Source organism: Pseudopodoces humilis, chromosome 29, assembly GCF_049639895.1.
Source record: "Pseudopodoces humilis isolate 2021_Gansu_Grassland_sample_001 chromosome 29, ASM4963989v1, whole genome shotgun sequence".
Taxonomy (NCBI): Eukaryota; Metazoa; Chordata; class Aves; order Passeriformes; family Paridae; genus Pseudopodoces; species Pseudopodoces humilis.
In genome coordinates, this window is record NC_142228.1 from 3,829,130 (window position 1) to 3,849,278 (window position 20,149).

Consider the following 20,149-nt stretch of genomic DNA (forward strand, 5'->3'; position numbering starts at 1 on the left):
GCTGCTTTTCTTTGGAGTCAGTAAGTGCTGACATGGGAAGCTCTCCTTTCCACCTTCATTTATTTTTTGTCACTTGGAATGAAAGTGGTGACAAACACCAGCTGGATTGTTTCAGTAGTAGCTCATTTGTAGGATTTGTGGGCCAGAGCACTACAATTTTACAGGTACATGCCATAATTAGCCTGAGCTCCTTTAATTGGCAGTGGGTGAAAGCTGCTCCTCATTGGGGCTCACACATGTCTGTGCTGTGCAGGAGGAGAACTCCTCCGTGTTATTAACACTGAACATTGTTCCCCCAGCCTGGGGTGAATCCAGTAGCCTGGCCTTTCTGGAAAGACCAGGCTTGGAAGGTCATGGTTGTGACTTCAAACACCCTCAGGGTCACAAGAACTGGGGTGTAGTGTCCATGAGGAGGGGCTCTGTCTTGTAGGGTGGGTGCAGCCCACCTGTGACTGACATCTGAGATCTCACAGCCCACAGACCTGAAATCCCATATCCTGGGCAATGTCCTTGAGCACGTCCTGCACCTGCCACCTCCTATGAATGGCAGGGAGGCCTTGGCTCTGCTGCTCCTGCAGTGCTTTGGGAATGCTGGGTGAGCCTCCCCCAGCACTGGGAATGTTTCCAATCCCAGTAGTGGCTATCACTGGGCTCTTGGCTCCCTCTGCTTGTTTTGTATTGGTGACAGGACATAGAATATTTTTTCAGGTGTGTCACATGGCCCCTCTATTCTGGTGACAGAGTAAGGACTTTGCTGTGCCATGTTTTGAATCCTCAGTCTCTTGTGCTGGGTGGATTGTGCAGTGCCAGAGCCAAGTCAAAATCACAGACTGGTTAGAAGGGACCTTACAACCCATCCAGTGCCACCCCCTGCCATGGGCAGGGACATCTCCCACTATCCCAGGTGGCTCCAAGCCCTGACCAGCCTGGCCTTGGGCACTTCCAGGGATCCAGGGGCAGCCCCAGGTACTCTGGACAACCTGTGCCAGGGCCTCAACACCCTCACAGGAAAGAATTCTTTCCCTAACATCTAATCTAAATCTCCCCTCTTTTAGTTAAAAACTGTTCACCTTGGCTTAATACTGCCCATGTAAGAAGTCCCTCTGCCACTTTCTTTATAAGCCTTTAGGCACTGGAAGGGGCTCTGACATCTCCTGGGAGCCTTCTCCAGGCTGGACATCCCCAGCTCACTGGCCCTTGCCACTATTTCTCCCCTGTGTTCCATCAGGAGGGTGCACTCTCCTTGGCCTTTCTGTTCTGACCCATATCCCTTGCCAAGTCCTGTTCCATCTGTGCCTTGGCTTTCCTGACCCCATTCCTACACACCCAATGCAGACATCCCATAATGGTCCAAGGCAGCAGCTCCCTTTTGCTGTGTCCAGCACAGCCAAGGGCTCTGACAGTATTCCTGCCCTGTGTTTTGCAACTCCAGGATAATTTCCAGTCCTGCTGGGATTTAATTTCTACTGCCCCTTTCCAGAACATTGATATGATCTCATCCCTTATTCCCCTGTCCCCCATTCCTTTCTCTTGGCCCCTTCCCCTCCCTAAGCCAAGGCACAAAGAAATCCAAGAGTGGTGGAACAGGGACCCAACGATGCCTGGGGGGGGGAAGAGGGAAACTCCATGCCAGGAATCCTTGGGACTGGTGCAGGGAGCACTCCTGGGGCTGGGTAGGGAAGGGCTCCATCACTCACAGGCCTTGGGGAGAAAAAGTGAGGCAGGAGCAGGGAGCTGACAGAGCTTTTCCCTTTACACGGGGCTGGGGAACTACACCAGCCTCTTACAGCCCGGGAAGACATTTTCCTCCTCCAGCTGAGACTTCCAGCAATGGGCAGTGTTACCAGGGGCTGTGTATTGCACTAAAGGAGGGTGATTTTTAACACATCTTGTGTTCCAACATTCCAGGGTTAACCTGAGAAAGAGTGAACAGGGAGAGGCAGGCACAGAGCAGGCTTTGGGCCAAGCACAAACATCCTCTGGTACTTATCTACACTATCTTCCTTCTAAATTAATTCTGTCCCACCCAATCACCATCGCTTATCACTCATTATCTCCCCCTCTATTCTGCACATACCTTACCCCCATTTCATTTGTTTGAAGTGCTCAAATACTGACTGGTTTAGTCTCTTTGTTTAAAAACATTTCTCTCTCAACCGTCCCTCAACTAAACATCACAGCTCACTGCCCCACACGCAGGGAGATGAACCAGGACGGGGGAGAAGTAAAACTGGAGGGTTGAGACAAGAACAGTCTAATAAATGAAACAAAGTTAGATATAATTAATAATAATTTAAAAAATAATGAGAGAGGGGAGATATAAAACCCAAGACAGACAAGTGCTGGCCAGTACAACACCCTCTGACCCCTCCCAGTCCATTATTCACAGTTTATGTACTCAGAATGACTCTTTGTGGCGTGGAATATCCCTTTGGCCAGTTTGGGTTACCTCTCCTGGCCCTGCTCCATCCCAGCTTCTTGAGCCTCTGCTCACTGGCAGAGCCTGGGAAACTGAGAAGTCCTTGATTTAGAGTAAACACAAACCATTGGTGTGTTATCAACATTATTCCCATACTGAATCCCAAACACAACCCTGGGAATGGCTGCTGGGGAGAAAATTAACTCAATCCCAGGTGAAACCAGGACATAAAACCTTTCCTGGATTTCTTCCACATGCTCAGTCACACTCAACCACACTCTTGAAGCATCAGTCCCATTTCCAGCCGCTGCTCACAGAATCAAAGCCCCTCAGGGGCCCACCCTGAGCAGAACCCAGTGCAGCCCCATCCCAGCACTGCCACGGGCTGGTCCCAACCTCTGCATCGTACGTACAGCACTGACAACTTTCTGCATTCTTTGCTGGGTATTTTCTGATTTAACAAGTGTGTTGTAGCTGTGGGGCCTGGAATTACTTCAAAACAGAACTGAAGAGCAAGAGAAAGATAATCCAACCCCTTGATCTCACATTTTAAATCCAGTGTCTTTATCAACAGCCACATTTTGCCTTTACTTCTCTTAATTAGGAGCCCCTCACCTGCATCACTGGAGGCAGAGAGGGAGAGGAAGGTCTGGCCCCTCTCAGGACCTAAGGGGGAGTGGGCAGAGCACAGCAGGGGCCAGGATGTGCCCCCAACTGCGCCCCACTCCTGTTCCATCACCCACCCATTTCCAGCTCCCTTTCACCACCAGCTCTGGGGCTGTCCCAGCCTGGCACATCCCACCAGTCTGACCAGAGGGGTCCAGCATAGGCTCCCGCTCCTTCCAACCCCAGTGTGGTGGGACCCATTTCCTACTGTGACCCAAATGGGAGCCCCCCACAGCATCCCTGTGGCCCCCTCCCCTGCAGACCCCATCTCCATCCACAGTGAACCAGGATCAATGCTTGTTTATTTTAGCCTTAGCCAACATGCTGGCTAAGGTAAAAAAAAAACATTCATTTTGGTTGAAAAAAATTTATTCACAGAACATCACATGAATCACATCCCACCCTTGCTCCTTTATGTATAAAATACTGGTAAAAAGTTTTATTCCAGAGGCAAGTGAATTCCCACGGAGTCCCCTCCTGAGAGCAGCTCACCCCCAGAACTGGAACTTGTGCCACAGTTTGGAAGCAGAAGTGAGGTGTTTGGTGAGGAAGGAAACACCACCAAGCTACAGCAGCAAAGCCTCCAGGGCTCCAGCTCATTTCCTTTGGCAGGGACCACAATCCCACCAGGGCTCCAGCTCATTTCCCACTGCATCCAAAGGGGAGATGTGAGGCTTGAAGGAACCACCCTACCACGTCCCACTGCAGTGGAGGCTTTCAGGTTTCACACAAACCACCTGAGATGCTCCTGGAAATCTCTTTGGACTTTACAGGCACTACAAATGTGTCTGATGTCACATGTCCCCAAATCCAGTTCCCCAGGTGGTTCCTTCAAGCCCCACGTGTCACCTTTGGATGCCAAGGGTAGCAAGGACACTTGGCTCTCCAAGGGGAAATCAGCCTGTGCAAGGACAAGGAGACTCCAGAGGCAAAATAAATCAACAGGAAAACTTCTATTAAAATGCCAAGCTAGGCTCAGAAACAGAACAAAAAAATCCAGTTCCAAGTATCTTATGGCTCCTACCACAGCCCAAAAGGAGAGAGATTAGCCAGAGTCCCACCTTGGTGTAAGACAAACCCTGCTACACCAAGTCACAGCTACAGAAACTTTTAACAATTACAGCCTTAAACCCTAAACCCTAACACTGTAAAATCCAGTGGAACTGGATCAGTTAATTTGAACTGAGATTTGCCATGGACCCCTTCCAAGTGCTCAGCTGCCCTCTCAAGGGCTGAATCCATCAGATTTAATATCCAAAATAAATTTCAGACAAATTTGGATTTATGATTTCTATTACACAGCAGGAGATATGCTCCATCACTGCAGATTCCCTCTCTTTAATTCCTTACTCCCTTGGGCTCAAATAAAAAACAGTTCCATGCTTGCTCTGCTACAGTATTTCCTTGGAAAACCTGGAAAAATGGGGAAACTCCAAGAGCAGGAAACACTTCAGAATATCAAACACATGGAGAAGCCCATGAAAAGGGGCCACTGGTCATACTGGGTGTCTGGCTGGGCCCCACCCCAGCTCTGGTCACCAGCATGGCCCTGTCCCATGGCCCATATTCCCTAAAATTACTTCTAAATTTTTTTCAGTTATTAAAACCCTTTCTCCCAGTTTGCAACAGGCCACATAATGAAAGCAAAGCTCAGTGCAGTGAGGACAGAATGTAGAACATGTGATTAGTTACTAATCCAGAGACACGCAACCATTCCAGACAGGAAACAGGGAGGGAATTGCCAGCACGAGGCCACATCATCCAGATATGACACATCTGTGCCACTGTTGGACACCAGGGAATGCTCCAGCCTTGCCACACATGGGGATGGGAATGGATCTGCAGGGTGATTGAAATGGATGATGCCAAAATCCCAGGATGGCCCCTCTGTCAGACACCCCAGGCTGCAGGGGAAGCAGTGCCAGACTGAGATCAGGATCTCACAGCTCCCATGTTTCACTGGGACAGGGAACCCCACAGAGACAAGTGCAAGCCAGCAGCACCCCCAGGAGGTGACACAGTCTGTCCTTCACAGTAATTCCACAGGTGCACAGGGAAACACAGGGAACACCCTTCCCAAGGATTGGGATGTCACCATCCCAAGGCACAAACTTGAGGCAAGTCTCTTGACCAAGTTGATTTTAAGTGCCAGGCCTGTTGTGCTGATCCCACCATTCCAAGTGTGAAGAACCTGTTCCAGCCCTGTGAACAATCCCACACCTCCAGGGAGTACAGGGAGACTCACCTGCTCCATCCACTCAGAAGTTCCAGCCTTAGAGCCCCAAACCCAACCAGCATCTCAGGAAGTGAACACAGCTCCCCAAACCTCTGTGCTCCAGCATTAGAAATGTCAGTTTTGGAGGCTGGATTTGGCGGGAGGTCTGGGAAGATGCCACAGGCCTGATGTGCATCCCAGTGGAAGCAGGAGGGTGCACGGCACTCAGGATCCCCTGGGAAGCAGCAGGGCAGAGAGAGGTACCAGAACATCCCTCAGTTGAGCAGACATTTCAGCCTAAACCAGAGATATCTGTGCTGGTTAACAGTGTATTAAGTTAACTGAGGTTATAACCATGTTCTAAGACTCTTCCCCACAAATCCTCCTCCAAACAAATGGAACCACAAATGGGAGCCCTTCACTTCCCAACTCTCTTTGCACACTCAGTCCCACAGGCTGAACTCAGGCCCACGAACACTGTGAAATTCTCTGTGCCATTTCTGCACTGCAAAATGCAGGGGTCAGGTCAGTGCTGGCCAGCACAGGAAAGACCTGCTGCATCCTAGGCTGTGCCTTTGCATCCTCCCATTCCTGTGTGCCCAAAGGGACATTGCTGCCTTCCTACATCTGGGCACAATGTTCACTTCTGCTTCCTATTAACCAGACCATTAAACCTGCAGGCTTGAGGGGAGAGCAGTAAAGGCCAGAGGTTATTTTCACAGGGCTGTTCTCAAGCACAGAGTCCCCTGACACATCCATTTCCCGACGTGCTTTCCATGTGACACTGTCCGAGTGGGATTTGTAAACTCTGAAGTCCATGGGAAGGTCTCGTCCAAAGCAGCACCCAGAGGAAAGTCAGTCCTGGAGACACTCCTCTTGCAGGAGGTCAGCAGCTCATGTCAGGTACTGCACGACGAGGAACATGATGAGGCAGGTCACGGCCATCCCCCCCAGCATGAGGAACTTGTCCTGGAAGGCACGCTTCTCGATCAGCCGCATCACCGTGTTGGACAGGCCCAGCATGTTGGCAACGTCCAGGATCTTCTTGTGAGTGCCCTGAGGACAACAACACAGCAAAGACACAATCACCCTCATGTTCTGAGCCTTCTTATTCCACAGTCCAAGAGTATTTCATCATGGGTGGCGAGTGATGGATTACAATCCATGGAACTTCTCTTAGCCAACCATCCCTGCCATTCCACAGGACCCTGGAAACAACTGGATGTCTGCACTAATTAATTCATACACGTGAACAGGAACACGGTTAAAGACACAAAACAATCTGGACAGAGACAAGATAAAAAGTGTCTCAGAAAAATGCACTCCTTAGGGAGGAGTAAGAGTTCTCCTGGTCCTGTTCCAGTCACAGTCTGAAAAGAACTATGACCAGCCAAGGTTTTGTGCAGAGCTCCCCTTGCTTAAGTACAGTTCATACCAACGGCACAGGCTGGGATTGTTAGGGAGTCTGTGCAGGGCCAGCAGTTGGACTCAGTGATCCTTGGGAGGCCCTTCCAACATGGGATGTTGTATAATTCCACATTAACCCATTTCTCTTTGTAAGCTGTCTCTACACCAGCTGCTTCTGCCAGAAGGCAATAAAGTCTGTGTCAGTGTAAGAAAAATTGAGTTAAGGGGAAAAGGAGTATGAACAGAAATTTCCCCCACCTGCAAGGGAGAAGCAACATTTCCCTGAACACCCAGGACATGACGGCCCCAAAAGCACAGACAGTATCAACAGCCATGGACAGACATCCAACAGTTCCCTACTGCAGGGCTGGCCCAGAGCTCAGGTGCCTGGCAAAGGCTGGAGAAGAGCCGGGAGGCCCAGGGAGACCCAGTAGGAACCAGGCAGTCACTGCCAGCCAGCCAAATCAGCCACACAGGACTGGTGCTACTCCAATAAACAGCATTTCCTCATCCCTGCAGGGCACCAGGCCCTGTCAGGGCTCCTCTATGGCACTGCTGAGCCCTCCTGTGGTGGGATGCACCTTCTCAGGAACCCTCCAGAATCCATGTGCTTCATCCAGTTCCTCATGAGAGATTACCTTGCATCAGTGATTTCCCAGCTTGGAGAAACAACTCCAATTCCCTGTGGGCAGCACAGGGACACTGATGACTGGATGGATGCTCCAGACCAATGTGATCAGCCACCAAAGCAACTCAGTGCTCAACACGGTGGACAAATGTCTACAATCCTCTCAGGGATGCAGGAAAAGCATTCACAACCCAAATCTTCTCCCAGCACTAGCAATGAGTTCTCACAGCCTTTCCCTCATGAGCTGGCAACAGAACCCCTCCCCAACACTTCTGTGGCCAAACTGCTCAGCAACACCATTCCTCTGCAATGAACACTGAACAACCCACAGAGTTTTCTTCAAGGCTTCTCTAGTAATGGACCTTGTCTTAAAACAAATCCATACTCAGCAGGTCAGTGAACAAGTGACCTGAACCAGAAGCTAAACCTCATCTTGCAAAGAACTCAGCTTCAAACTTTGCCTTAATGTCTCCATGTAAGATCTGTGGGTGCAGGGCCTGGTCACCAGACTAGGGAGCAGAGAAGGAGCTGCAGGCCTGGGAGGCTTTGGACCCTGTGCTGGTTCTGTGCAGGGCCCAGGGAACACCAGGCAGCCTGGAACCCTAGGGTCAGGACAGCAAAGTGCCTGTGCATGCCCAGCTCAGCTCCCCGAGTGCCAGCTGGAGTGCAGACCAGGCTTGCACTGCCTGCCACACCATGGAGCTGCAGGTGTGACAGACATGACCAAATCTGGGATTTATATCATTAAAAATGCCTAAATCTGGAAAATACATCCCAAAACAAAGCACCATCACAAAACTGAGAACAGCACTTATCCCCGTCAGAAGATGAATACAACAGACAGGCATCTCCCTGCATTTTGCACAAGTCCAGTCTCTCCCCATACACTTTTTATTAAATTTTTTTGTATCCTTGAGCTTTTCACTCAGAACTGACCATCACTTTGAGCAGTCTATAAAATAAAAGACAAATATTTGTTATGAAGAGACATGCAGAAATGCAGCTGTTATGAGCACAGAAGAAGGGACTGTTGAGGTACATTATCTTTATTACTAATCTTAATCATAAGTGCTCTACACCAGCTTTGTGGCTGCTCTGAGTGATGCTCATCTGAACCAACATCTCCCTGCCAGCCAGTTACTGCCCCTCCTGAACCTGAACAAAAGAACAACAGTCAACCATAGAAAAACAAACGTAACATTCAGCACTCCAGATGCTGCCCCACAGGTGAAGGCAAGCCAGCCGCAAGAGATCTTAAAGGTATTACTAACAGGATGGTAAAATGTAAAGATTTCAAGTTGTTTAAATGAAGTTTGGGCCTTTCCAGCACCCTCAGCTCAGAGCAATGTATTGAAACAACACATATATTGATTTTACTTAGCCTAATCAGCATGAACACAGAAAAACGTGGGGTCTTTCTGGTAAAAAATGATGCCCCCACCTTTAATGTGACTCTCTGTTCCCTCAGCCCCTGCAGGATGTTGGTGCCACTGCCAATAAGATCATCCATGCCTCGGTGGGCACTCTGCAGGGATTCATTAAACTGCAAGGTTTCGTCGATCGGGATGGTGGTGTCAGAGTCCTGTGGGGAAAGCAGGGACTCGGTTACCTGCTCACTCAGAAACACAACACGCGCCAGCAGACACGGCCAAAACCCAACAGGACTGGGAGGACTGTGCTTACACCTTTCTTTTCATAATGATTTTAAATACAACATTGATATTTGAGTGAAAAGAGTCATTTAGAGAAGATAGGGAGGAAGCCAAAAGGCAAAGCTGAGCAGCTGCTCAACTGCAATAAGATCACAAAGATGAAAAGAGCCGAAGCAGAGAATTTTTATAATCTCAATAGGAAAGAGTACTGCAGGAAAGAACATCAAAACTAAAAGAAGGTGTTTAACAAGGTGTTAAACACCAAGAAGGTGTTTAGTCATTGATCACTGCAAGTGAAAGACTTGTGGAAGACTTCACACCACATTTCTGAGCAACAAAAGGCCTGAAAAAATGTTTGGAGATGACATTCTAAACATTTACAAAATAGTGCAAATTTTTAGCAGTCAGGGCAAACAGACATGGGCTTGGTTCCCTCAGCACTGGCTCACTCACCACCCAGGACCCTATTTAAAAAAAAAAAAATTATGAAAAATTAGTATTTTCATGTTTTTCCAGAAAAGATGCATTCTTTCAACTAGGAAATGGGAATCTTGAGATGGAAATAACAGGGTAAAACTCTAATCTGGACTGCACAGGAAGGCAGGGATGGCATCACTCCTGTCTACCAAAGGCCTCCAGGCTGCTGTTCTCTGGACACAACTCCACCCAGAGGGGCAAGGAAATTACTCACTATTCCCACATGGTTTAGAGCAGGAACTGAGGTATTGGTAAGGGGCAAGTGCTGGGAACACTGATCATCTACTCCAAGTACTCAGAACAAGAAACGCCCAAAGGCAGAATTCAGTCATGTGAATGCAGGGCACTCCATGTGCCCAGCAGCTGCAGGAGACACACAGATACAGCAGAATGTACTCTGAACACTCTTTGGTAAAAACCCCAAATGTTAACCTGAAAATGCCGTGTAGGACCCAATGACTGGTGTTGCCCAGCCTGGGCACTGTGAAGGAAGAATCAGGGACAGAGGTCCCAGGGGCCCTGGATGAAGTGGCTCTGACAGAACACCTGGGCCCCTCTGAATGCAGCTCACCTGTGAATGAAGGCTCACACAAGTGTCTGAGAAGAAGAGCTGTCTGAGCACTTAGATTTCCATGTGAATGGCTCATTCCAGATATTTAACAACCTTCCAACCAGCAGATTTCATTTCTGTACAAGGATTTTTTTATCCACTATAAGGCAGCAGTAAAAATAGGGAAGTAGATTTGTGACCTCCCTCCCAAGGAGATGGGATGGCACCAGAGCTTTGTTTTGCTGCTTGTGATTTTCTCCAGGAAGAATGAGAGGCTTTAAGATAAAGACCATTTTAACTCTGAATTAAGCAAACTGTTCAGAACACTGCTACAGCTTCCAAAAGCTGTTCTGGATGTTCCAGTGATTTACTCACACACCCAGCTGACATCTCTGATAGAATAGGGGAGTATATGAATAGGAACTGTGGAAAACTGTAACCAAGAGAGGCTGATAACTGAAAATAAATCATCATTTTTCTATTAAAGGATCATTTTAAAGCCACATTTTTGTAGCAAGCTAAAAAGAAATACAAATTGTGTATTTTTTTTTCATCTACAATACCTTTCAACATTTGAAGGAGAAAATAACCCATTTGCTTTATATTTTGCATCTGTAAGCTTGCTCTTTAAAACTGTTCTATTTACACGCCTTTAGTTTCTGAACAGCAAATTTTCCTGTAGGAAAACTTGTCCCTACTTGCAGGGAAACACCACAGTGTTTAAAAACAACAAATTGCAGTGTTTCTTTCAAGCCTTCTTTATAATTTTGAAATAGCCAACAAAATACCAGACATTATCTTTATGGCAGGCTTTGAGAAATGCATCAAACTGTCCAAATCTCAGCTAATTAGGATTGCTCACATTCTTTCTTTCTTGCCCTGAACATGACTGACAACACAGATAACGAATGTTAGGTGAGATGACTTTAACAAAGAAGGAAAATAAAGAGGGAAATCAAACAAAAATTTAAAAATAGTATTAAAAAAAACAAACCAAAAATCAAAAAATCCCACAAAAACCCAAAAAAACAAACCAAACACAAGATTATCTTTTTAGCTGCAGAAAAATGAAAGCAAGCCTACATTATTCTGAGCAAAATTCCTCCAGGAATTTGCACTGGAGCGACTTCCCAGTAGAGGAACTAACAAGAACAGGTTGAACACATTCATGTTATTACAAAGTTTTGACTCATTTCTAGGCAAAAAGGGCTTTGTCCCAGATGTGTCATTTGTTTGGCTACACTGAAGTGTGCTGACACCTGCTGCCAGTGGGGAGTGTAAAAGTCAGGCTTTTCACAGATCTCGGGATCTGGCAGACATTTGACACAAATCCAACTGAAATGTAGACTTTGGTACCTACCTCACTGACCCTTTTACAACTGCTATGTAAATCCAGGTGGAACTGTGTTGGATAAAACAGGAGCAGCAGCTTCTGGAGCCTTTTCCTGCTTAAGAGCCCAGCTTTTCTTACAAGAGCTGTACTTTATCCCCACATATTTTGATTCCTCTCTACCTGCATTCACACTCACAGCAGCTTCCAACAGTCCTGTTTACATGCTGCCTGACTCCCCCCTGCTGGATTTGAGCTGCTGGAGCACAGAGAGCCCAAGCAGGGTTATTTACATTGGTGGTGAAGGTGCGGGCCAGCAGCTCCTCGCGCTGCCGCTCCTGCTGCTCCCGCAGGTACCGGCGGTGCTGGAAGTTCCTCAGGGCTGTCTGCAGGTGCTGAACGTCGTATTTCAGCTGGTCCACTCGCCTGCAAAGGACCAGCAACATAAAACCACTCTGATTTTCTGGTGCTTTTTGTACGAGCAAAGGAGCATCATAAATTAACAGCAATGAATAACAAGGAATGATGGGTTCTACTTCTCTACGAGACACAGGACATCCAATGCTAGGCTGAAATTCCACACCTACATCTTCCTTGTCTCATTTTTCTACTACACAGGTGATTACTTCACAGGTGATTATTCATTTTAATCAATTATTTAGCCTCCTGTCTAATGACAGAATGTGAAGCAGAACTCCTGAGCTGTCTTGGACATCCTATCCCACGGATTGTCTCTTCAGGTGTTATGTAACTGTATCCATTCCCCATTTAACACAGATTTGGAAAGATGGTAGGATTTGTACAGGTACTATTTTATGACCCCCCCCGCCCTTTCACATAAAAATGATGCTTTCCAGTTTCTTTAATTAGCATCATGTTCTGAAGTTTGAGGTTTTATTAAAAGGAGCCCCAAAGTCAGTAGGCAATATAGGAGACACCTCAGACATTTGCACTGGGCTGAAACAAATCATGTCCAGAACTCCACTGGCCCTGATAAAATGATTGATAAAATTTAATGTTTCATCACCAGGTTATCCTGGTCTAGTGGAAGGTGCCCCTGCCCATGGCAGGGGTTGGAACTGATCTTTAAGGCCCCTTCCAACCCAAACCATTCCAGGATTCTATGAAGAAAATGATGACTACTTCAGATACTGGCCTCTTTCTTTAATACAGGCAACATGAAATCCACCCATACTACCTACAAGGGCATTTTGGACTAAACATTAATAACTGAGTCACTGAATTAATTAAGAACAGCAAGTCTTGATGTCTGTGGTCCAACCTCCTGCTCAAACTATTGCTCACTTTAGAAACCTCTTCATTTCACTCACCAACAGCTTAGAAAATGGCCCAGAGAAAATGGCACCAAATGAGGGAATTTTACTCTCTACCTCCACAAATGTCATTAAAAGTAAGTGACAGAGAGAGCATCCAAGTGCATGTTCTGCTCATCTGAGAAGAGAGCTATGAATCCAGCTGCATCACCAGTCTGGACTTGATGATCTTTGAGGCTTTTTCCAACTTTAATGATTCTCATGTTCCTGGGGTTAAATGCAGGAAAGTGGTTTTGCCTCTGTGCCTCAATTTTACTACTGCAGAGCACAGAGATCAGTTATGCAAATAACCGAAATAAAGATTCCAGTTATCAAATCAAAAGGCAAAGGGCTTCAATAAATTTAATTAAAATAATTACAAAGACTACCCTGCACAATCACAGCAAAGCAGTGAACTCACAGTTTGGCATTCTGCCTCTTGTTGGGAGGTTCTTTGCTGGACAGGATTTCCAGACGTTCCAAGTTGCTGAATATGTTGTCTATTCTTGCCTGAATCTCATTTTCTACCACTGCGAGGAAATAAAAACAGGATTTGACTTGAATTAGACAACTGCAATCTGATGAAGGCAAATGCTCAAAAGCATTCAAAGCAGTATGTAAAACCTGACAGATGTAAATCTTTACTGGATGAAAATAATCAGGTAAGTGAGAACTATAACTATAATGAAATGTCACTTCTTTAGCTCAGTAATTTGACACTCTCACCTTTCTCTCTTCCTGAGAAGGCAGCTAGGAAAGTCCCTGCTCACTCCAGACATCTGAACCTCTTTCCCCATCAGCTCCATGAATTAGGATTTCAAGCCCCCACATTTCCCCTGCAGCCCCTTCCTGCTCCCACAGCAGGATTTGTTGTCACAAGAACACAGAGAAGCATCATCAACCACTGCCAACCACTCCACATATCAGCACTTCACAGAAAACCACACTCAGCAGCACCCAGAGAAGCAGAGAGCACACACAACCTCATCTTTGCCCCTGGATGTCACACAGCCAAAGAGTAACTGACTCACATCCAGAGACAAATCAATCAAATTGTCCTAATCCATCTCTCCATCATTTACTGCAGGTGAACTCAACACAGGAGAGCTGAGAGTTACAGCAACTTTTGTCAAACCAAACTACACCACTACACACTCTTCTGAGCAAGAGGAAACTATTTGCTCTAAGTTGGAAAAGGCTGCAAGTTTGATTTCCTGGCCCCTATTACTGCTCTTCAACCATGAATAATCCTGTTTTCCATAAATTCTGAAATACAGACTAATATCTTTATAGAGAGAGAAATATATACATATATTTATTCATTTATTAACTATGTAAACTGGTGAACTGACTGTAAAATCTGTAAACTACATAATTATATCTCTTGAAATGGTCTCAAGCAATAGAAGCAAAAGGGCAAATTATACCAATTTTCAGGACTTTCAAAATCACCCCCAGTGAAGAGCAGTCTGGGAAGTCTGGCATTGTAGAAGGAGTAGTACAAACACCACAAAAACCACAACCAGAATTAGTAAGTTGCTATTTTTTGATAGAAAATTTATCACAGCCCTTCCTAGAGCCCAGTCATGTTTCACAAATGTGTTTAAGGTAAGAGAAGTCAGTGAACATGTGCAGAAATGTATCAAGTCAATGCAGTGTCCTTTCACCTCAGAAGTTCCTGATGAAACCCATTATTAGTGACTCATGCAGGATTTAAGGGTTCAAACACAGGTCCAAAATACACGTGCCAAGTTTGCACTGGGGTAAAAAGTCCTACCACACATATCAGAGCATCTTATTATTACAGACATTTATGAGCACGGGGTCATAGTCCAAATTTACCAGGACAATTTCAGACCTAATGGTTCTACTGACTTCCCATAAGCAGGTGGAATGACAGGCTCTGATTCTGATGCAGCAGGAATGTCAGGAGCATCCTGACACAAAATCACAGCATCTTCCCCAGAAACTGCACTGAGCATCTTTAGGGGAAAGCTGCCAATTGGTGGATGAGGGAATAACAACACAGCAGGGCAGGCACAGCCACATCTCTCAGCTTTCTGAGCTTCTAACAAACCAGCCCAGAGATGCTCTCAATCTGCAGTTCTGCCCATACCAAGGTGTTCATTAATTTTCCACGTGTGCGTCAATGTGGGGGTTTTGATCTGTTTGTGCTGAAGGCCTGCACAGACACCCTGACCATGAGCTCCAAATGCTAACAGCACCAAAAATCTGCAGTTCTACCACAACGTTAAAGAAGCATCCACAGCAAGCACTCTGTCAGTTAAAGGATTGTAACAGGAAGATAAAGCAAATTCTTGTCCTGTCTTTTCTGCTGTCATCCTACAAAACATCACCTTACTGAAGTGAAACAGCAACACAATTTCAATGCATTCTGAATTGGTGATGTGTCTCAGCAGCTGATCACAATGACTCAAGAGCTAAATTTGTTCCAATACTGACTGTAAATTTAGTAAGAAGGCACACAAGGTTAAAGATGCAAACTAAATCAACCTCCCTCCCTCTCCTTACTTACAGTGCACTGACTCTTTGTCTGAAGTCTCCAGGCGCCCCATGTAAGACTGGACCTCATGGACCTGCCTGTCAGGAGATAAAGAGAAAATGAACACAGAAGTCAGTTAACAGTCATAAAACCATTGCTCAGCACCTCACTTTTCAGCTTCTTTTACTGAAATGCACTTTTTAGAACAGCACAGGAATCAGCAACAGTGTCAGAGCAGACAGCCCATCCCTGACCACCAACCCAGGTCCTCAGCAGGAAGCAAAATGTGCTCTCACCTCATAGGCACCTCAAAAGTAACTTTATTTAAAAACAGAAATCAAGGTGAAGATTACAAAAAGCACAGAGCAGCTTTTCTACAAGAATCAGCTGTTCAGCTTTGTCTGGAGATGACAGTGGGGAGACACCCAAGAGGAGAAAGTGAATAAGGAATGATTTTCACTGTCCCACAACATGTGAATTCACAGGCATCAAGTGAAATTAAAAGCTTGTCATTATAAGAAGAAACTACTGTGGCCGGACAAGCAGTGGCATAGGAAAACAAAAGAAAAAAAAAATATCGATGATTGTTAAATTCTTCTGGAACAAGATGGGTTTTAAGGTCCTTTCCAACCTGAACCATTTAATAATCACAAAATGAGGCACTACAGAAATGGGTACAACATGACAACCATATCCATAACAGCTGCTGTTACATTCCTGCATTCCCAGATCTCCAGCAGGATGTCCTGCTCTTCCCTACAGCGTCATTCTGCATCATCATTTAATGACAGAGAAATGATGATTCAACACAAGATTCAATTCAAGTCTCTTGCCACCCCACCTCTCTTAACAGAGCCCCACAAAGATGCAAATTACCATCGAGATGTGCAATATTAGCTTAACTGCGTCCTTTGGCCCCTTTCCCGTGAGTTATTCCATATGGATTAGTAACAGAACCACGAGAACTTTTGCCTTATTTTGCAATTCCCACACCACACCTCCCTCTCCAGACTGGCATTATCTGTGAAAGGTGGGATTTATCCTCAAGGAGCCAAACGCCTCCAGAGGTGGTATAAACTGCGGCAGCCGGACCCCGCTGCAAAAATCCTTATAAACGGGACGTGCTTTAAATAAACCTACATCAATAAGCGGGAATCACCGTTGGCGGTGCCCGGGCCGGCCGAGCCCTCGGGGCTGACGTGGCACACGCGGCTCGGGGCTCTGCTCCCCCCGGGGCCCCGCTCCGGGATGGGTTTGATGGGGAAACGCTTTTAAAGGGCTCTGACATCTGTGGGGTGTCAGCCCTGGGCTCCCGCACGCCCGGCCTCGTACACTCGGTTTGCGGGTCTGCCTCCGGTCCTTCAGACAACTGCTGCTGTGCTGGCACAGCCCCTCACACCCCTCTCGCACTTGTTGGTTTGCTGGTACAGCCCCTCACACCCCTCACGCCCATGTTGGTTTGCTGGTACAGCCCCTCACGCACTTGTTGGTTTGCTGGTACAGCCCCTCACACCCCTCACGCACTTGTTGGTTTGCTGGTACAGCCCCTCACACCCCTCACGCCCATGTTGGTTTGTTGGTACAGCCCCTCACGCCCCTCACACCCCTCACGCACTTGTTGGTTTGCTGGTACAGCCCCTCCATCCCGCACCGGCTCCGCTCCGCACACGTCGCCTTCCGGCACTTCCGGCCCCGCCGCCTCCCGCTGCTTCCGCTTCCGCTTCCGCCTCCCCCGGGCCGCGGTCCCGCCCCTGCGCCTCGCGCGGCCGCCAGGGGGCGCTGCAGGACCGGCGTGGCGCGCGCGGGGCGGGGCCGGGAGGGGCCGGGAGGGGCCGGGAGGGGCCGTGGCCGGGCGGCGCTTCCCACACGAATCATTCGTGGCTGGCTCCGGCCGCAGCGTCCGACACAGCGGCTGTGGCCTCTCCCGGCGCGGTCAGCGAGAAGGGTGTCAGCTGTGAGAGCCGCCTGGGGTCGTGTAACTGCATCCCCCGCACGGGAGGATGGAATGGATTCATGGTACAGTGCCACTGTACCCTGCCATGGCAGGGACACCTTCCACTGTCCCAGACTGCTCCAAACCCTGTCCAACCTGACCATGGATGCTCCCAGGGATCCAGGGGCGGCCACAGCTTCTCTGGGCACCCTGTGCCAGGGCCTGCCCACCCTCACAGGGAACAGTTTGTCCCCAGTGTCTCATCTAACCCTGTCCTCTGGCACTGGGAGCCATTCCCTGGCTCCTGTCCCTCCATCCCTTGTCCCCAGTCCCTCTCCAGCTCTCCTGGAGCCCCTTTAGGCCCTGCCAGGGGCTCTGAGTTCTCCCTGGAGCCTTCTCCAGGACAGCACCCCGAGGTCTCCCCGTGGCTCCAGCCCTCAGAGCAGCTCCAGATCCTCCTGGTGCTGAGCAGGGACTGGACACAGCTCTGCAGGTGGAACCTCCAGAGGCTGGGTCACCTCTAGGAGTCCAGGTGACCAACACACCTGCAGATGCAGATACTGAGCTGATACCTCCTTACTCGTAGGATGAATCCTACATCCAAGTATCCCTTCTAAAACAGGTCTTCCTGCTCTTTCATCATCGTTACACCTCTCCTGCACTGTGCTTTGCTGTCCCAGTCAGTGTTTCATTGCCAGGGAACTGCCTGTACTTCACAGGTTTGTCCAGACATGATCATGGTTAGTTTAGGATGTCCATCCTGCAAATAGTTTTGCTTCTTAATAAGCCTGGTTTTTCTCCATACTTAGAGATAGAGCAGATGTCACCCATTCATGGTGGAGCTGCAGGTTCCTGTCCTGTCTCACAGAGCTTTGCTCTGGGGCTGGATGAGAGACTGCTTTTCAATCACTCTTCATTGTTTGGACCAGATAATCCACCACAGTTGAAGCCACAACTCTTCCTTGTATGTACTGGGCTACAACACCCAATATCTTTATTGGGTTATTTATCTTTATGGTCAGAGTCAGCTGAGCCACCTGAATTCCTGTCACCTTTTACTTAGTGGGAAAAGCAAGGAGAAGGTGAATTATAAAAAAAAACAAACCACAATGTGGTGGGGAGGTATAGCTCAGTTAGTCAGGGCAGCAGGACATCAGAGGCACAGGTACAAACACTGATTGATTAAAGAGCTCAAATTAAGACCATAACTCTGTCTTGTCACTGTGGTTTCATAGAAAATAGTTCTTGCCAACAAATGTAACTTCATGCTAATAAGAGCTTGATTGGGAAAAATTGGGAAAGGCTTGTATTCTGTAAAGCATTCAACTCTAGTGATCACCACAAGATCAATAATTTAAAAGTCTGTAGCTTCTGTCCTCGTGGTCCAGACAAGCACTCAGCTCTCTCCTTCTCCACTGTCTCTTCCCTCTGTTAAATGTTGTCACTTTATACTTGTTCCTCAGGCTTTGAATTCCCTGATGTTGATTTGAGTCTGCCCTTTTCTAGGTTTGCGCTGCCTGTCCCACCTGTGGTGTGAAGGGAAACCTGCTTTATCAACAAGAATAATGTCTTAAACTGGGTCCATCCATATAAAAAGCTCTAATACTCTTGAATAGAATACACTGATTTAAATCCTAAACTTCCTTCAGCAACCTCAGCCTCGTCCTGCACTTAGGCAAAACCAAAATAACTGTACAGCAAAAATTCAGGCTACTGAAGGATGACAAACGTTGGAGGAAAAGTGAGAAATTATTTTCAGAGGTGGGGAAACTGAAGGCAGACACCTCCTGATGTGAGACTGGGCAAATTGGGAAACATGGAGGCTGGAACAGTCTCCAGAGTGTTTGGTTCTTTCTGCTGCTCATTTGCAGTTCAGGGTGAGCACCTGAAGAATGCAGCCTTGTCACAGGAGAACACGTCCTGGAGCACCACACAGATATAAAAGAGGGGAACAACAACACATCTTTAATTAATGAGAGATTCTGTCCCTGTGGGTCCATCTCTCGTGTCTCAGATGATGCATCAAACTTAGTCTGTCCTGCCCTGCCATGCAGCCAGCCAGGCCTCTGGCAAGAGATTATCCCCTGGATGTCAAACAGCAACTCAGGCCCCAGAAATCACATCAGCCCAAGGATAAACAGCATATCAACAAAACCATTAACTGCAGCAGTAACAAACACATTCACTCCCCGTCCTTTGCTCCCCCTTCCTGAGCCATTAGACCCCATTTTCAAACACTTCTGGAAATAGGTTGAATGGAAATAGACCCTGGGATTCCCTCCTGGCCAGGGCTGTGAGAAGTATCACAGGAGCCCTGATGAAATGGCAAGCACTGAAATACAAGAACAGATTTCTGTTCTTTTGTGAAGAAATTGATTTTTGCCAGAAACAACATGCTGCAACCCAGCGTCTATTCTTGTTAGACTTCAAGTCCTTCCAGGAGGAGTCCTTCAGCAAATTGGCTCATTTAGACACAACAGCCAGGAGCATGGAGAGGAAAAAAAGGGTTTTGTTCAAGGAAAGCCTCTGTATTGTAAACAGGATAAAAGGGGATGGAGAGAGTCACTTATCACTGTCTCTCATGTCCCCAGGTCATTCCTGTGTAGCATCTACTGGAGAAAATATTCCCTGCTCTTCCAGAAATCCAACTGGGGGATTTTCTCTATCACACCATCTGCAGACCCTGTGTGCATTCAGCAGCAACTTTCAAACCCCATTGCTGCTCCCCATTGCTCTCCTCTGCCTTGAGAAGCCTGGCAGCACCCAAAGGAGAGCTGGATTCTCACAGGGTCTCCTTTGCCTGGACCAGCCTGTGTCCCCCTCACAGCCGTGGGACTTGGGGTTCATTCCAAAAACACCGATGCTCTGTTTAGTATCAGACCCCAATGATGCATCTCTCCCTGTTTCTCTGAGCGTGATCCCACCAGGCACAGAAACTCTGCCCCCCTTCCTCTTTCTCTTCCCCCTCCCTCTCGTTTTGGGGCACTCTTTGCATGCTTTGCTGATACAAATAACTGTGACTTTCAAAACAAAGGAGTGCCGAACCCCAGGGCATT

At 47.4% G+C, this 20,149-nt stretch overlaps 1 protein-coding gene across 4 annotated transcripts; it reads right to left on the reverse strand.

The window, feature by feature from the left end:
* Positions 1-3,445: 3,445 nt before the first annotated feature.
* GOSR2 (golgi SNAP receptor complex member 2) lies at positions 3,446-16,852 on the reverse strand. Of its 4 annotated transcripts, none has more exons than XM_005532605.3 (6): positions 16,776-16,852; positions 15,194-15,258; positions 13,079-13,187; positions 11,638-11,770; positions 8,777-8,917; positions 3,446-6,356 (listed from the first exon to the last, which is right to left on the reverse strand). In XM_005532605.3, the coding sequence occupies exons 1-6, from the start codon at positions 16,802-16,804 to the stop codon at positions 6,195-6,197; spliced, it is 639 nt and encodes a 212-aa protein (XP_005532662.1). In that variant the 5' UTR covers positions 16,805-16,852; the 3' UTR covers positions 3,446-6,194. The 4 variants fall into 4 exon arrangements, with proteins under 4 accessions (XP_005532662.1, XP_087924284.1, XP_014116653.1 ...); XM_088068158.1 differs by lacking the exon at positions 16,776-16,852 and adding an exon at positions 16,571-16,602; XM_014261178.2 differs by lacking the exon at positions 16,776-16,852 and adding an exon at positions 16,301-16,437.
* Positions 16,853-20,149: the final 3,297 nt, after the last annotated feature.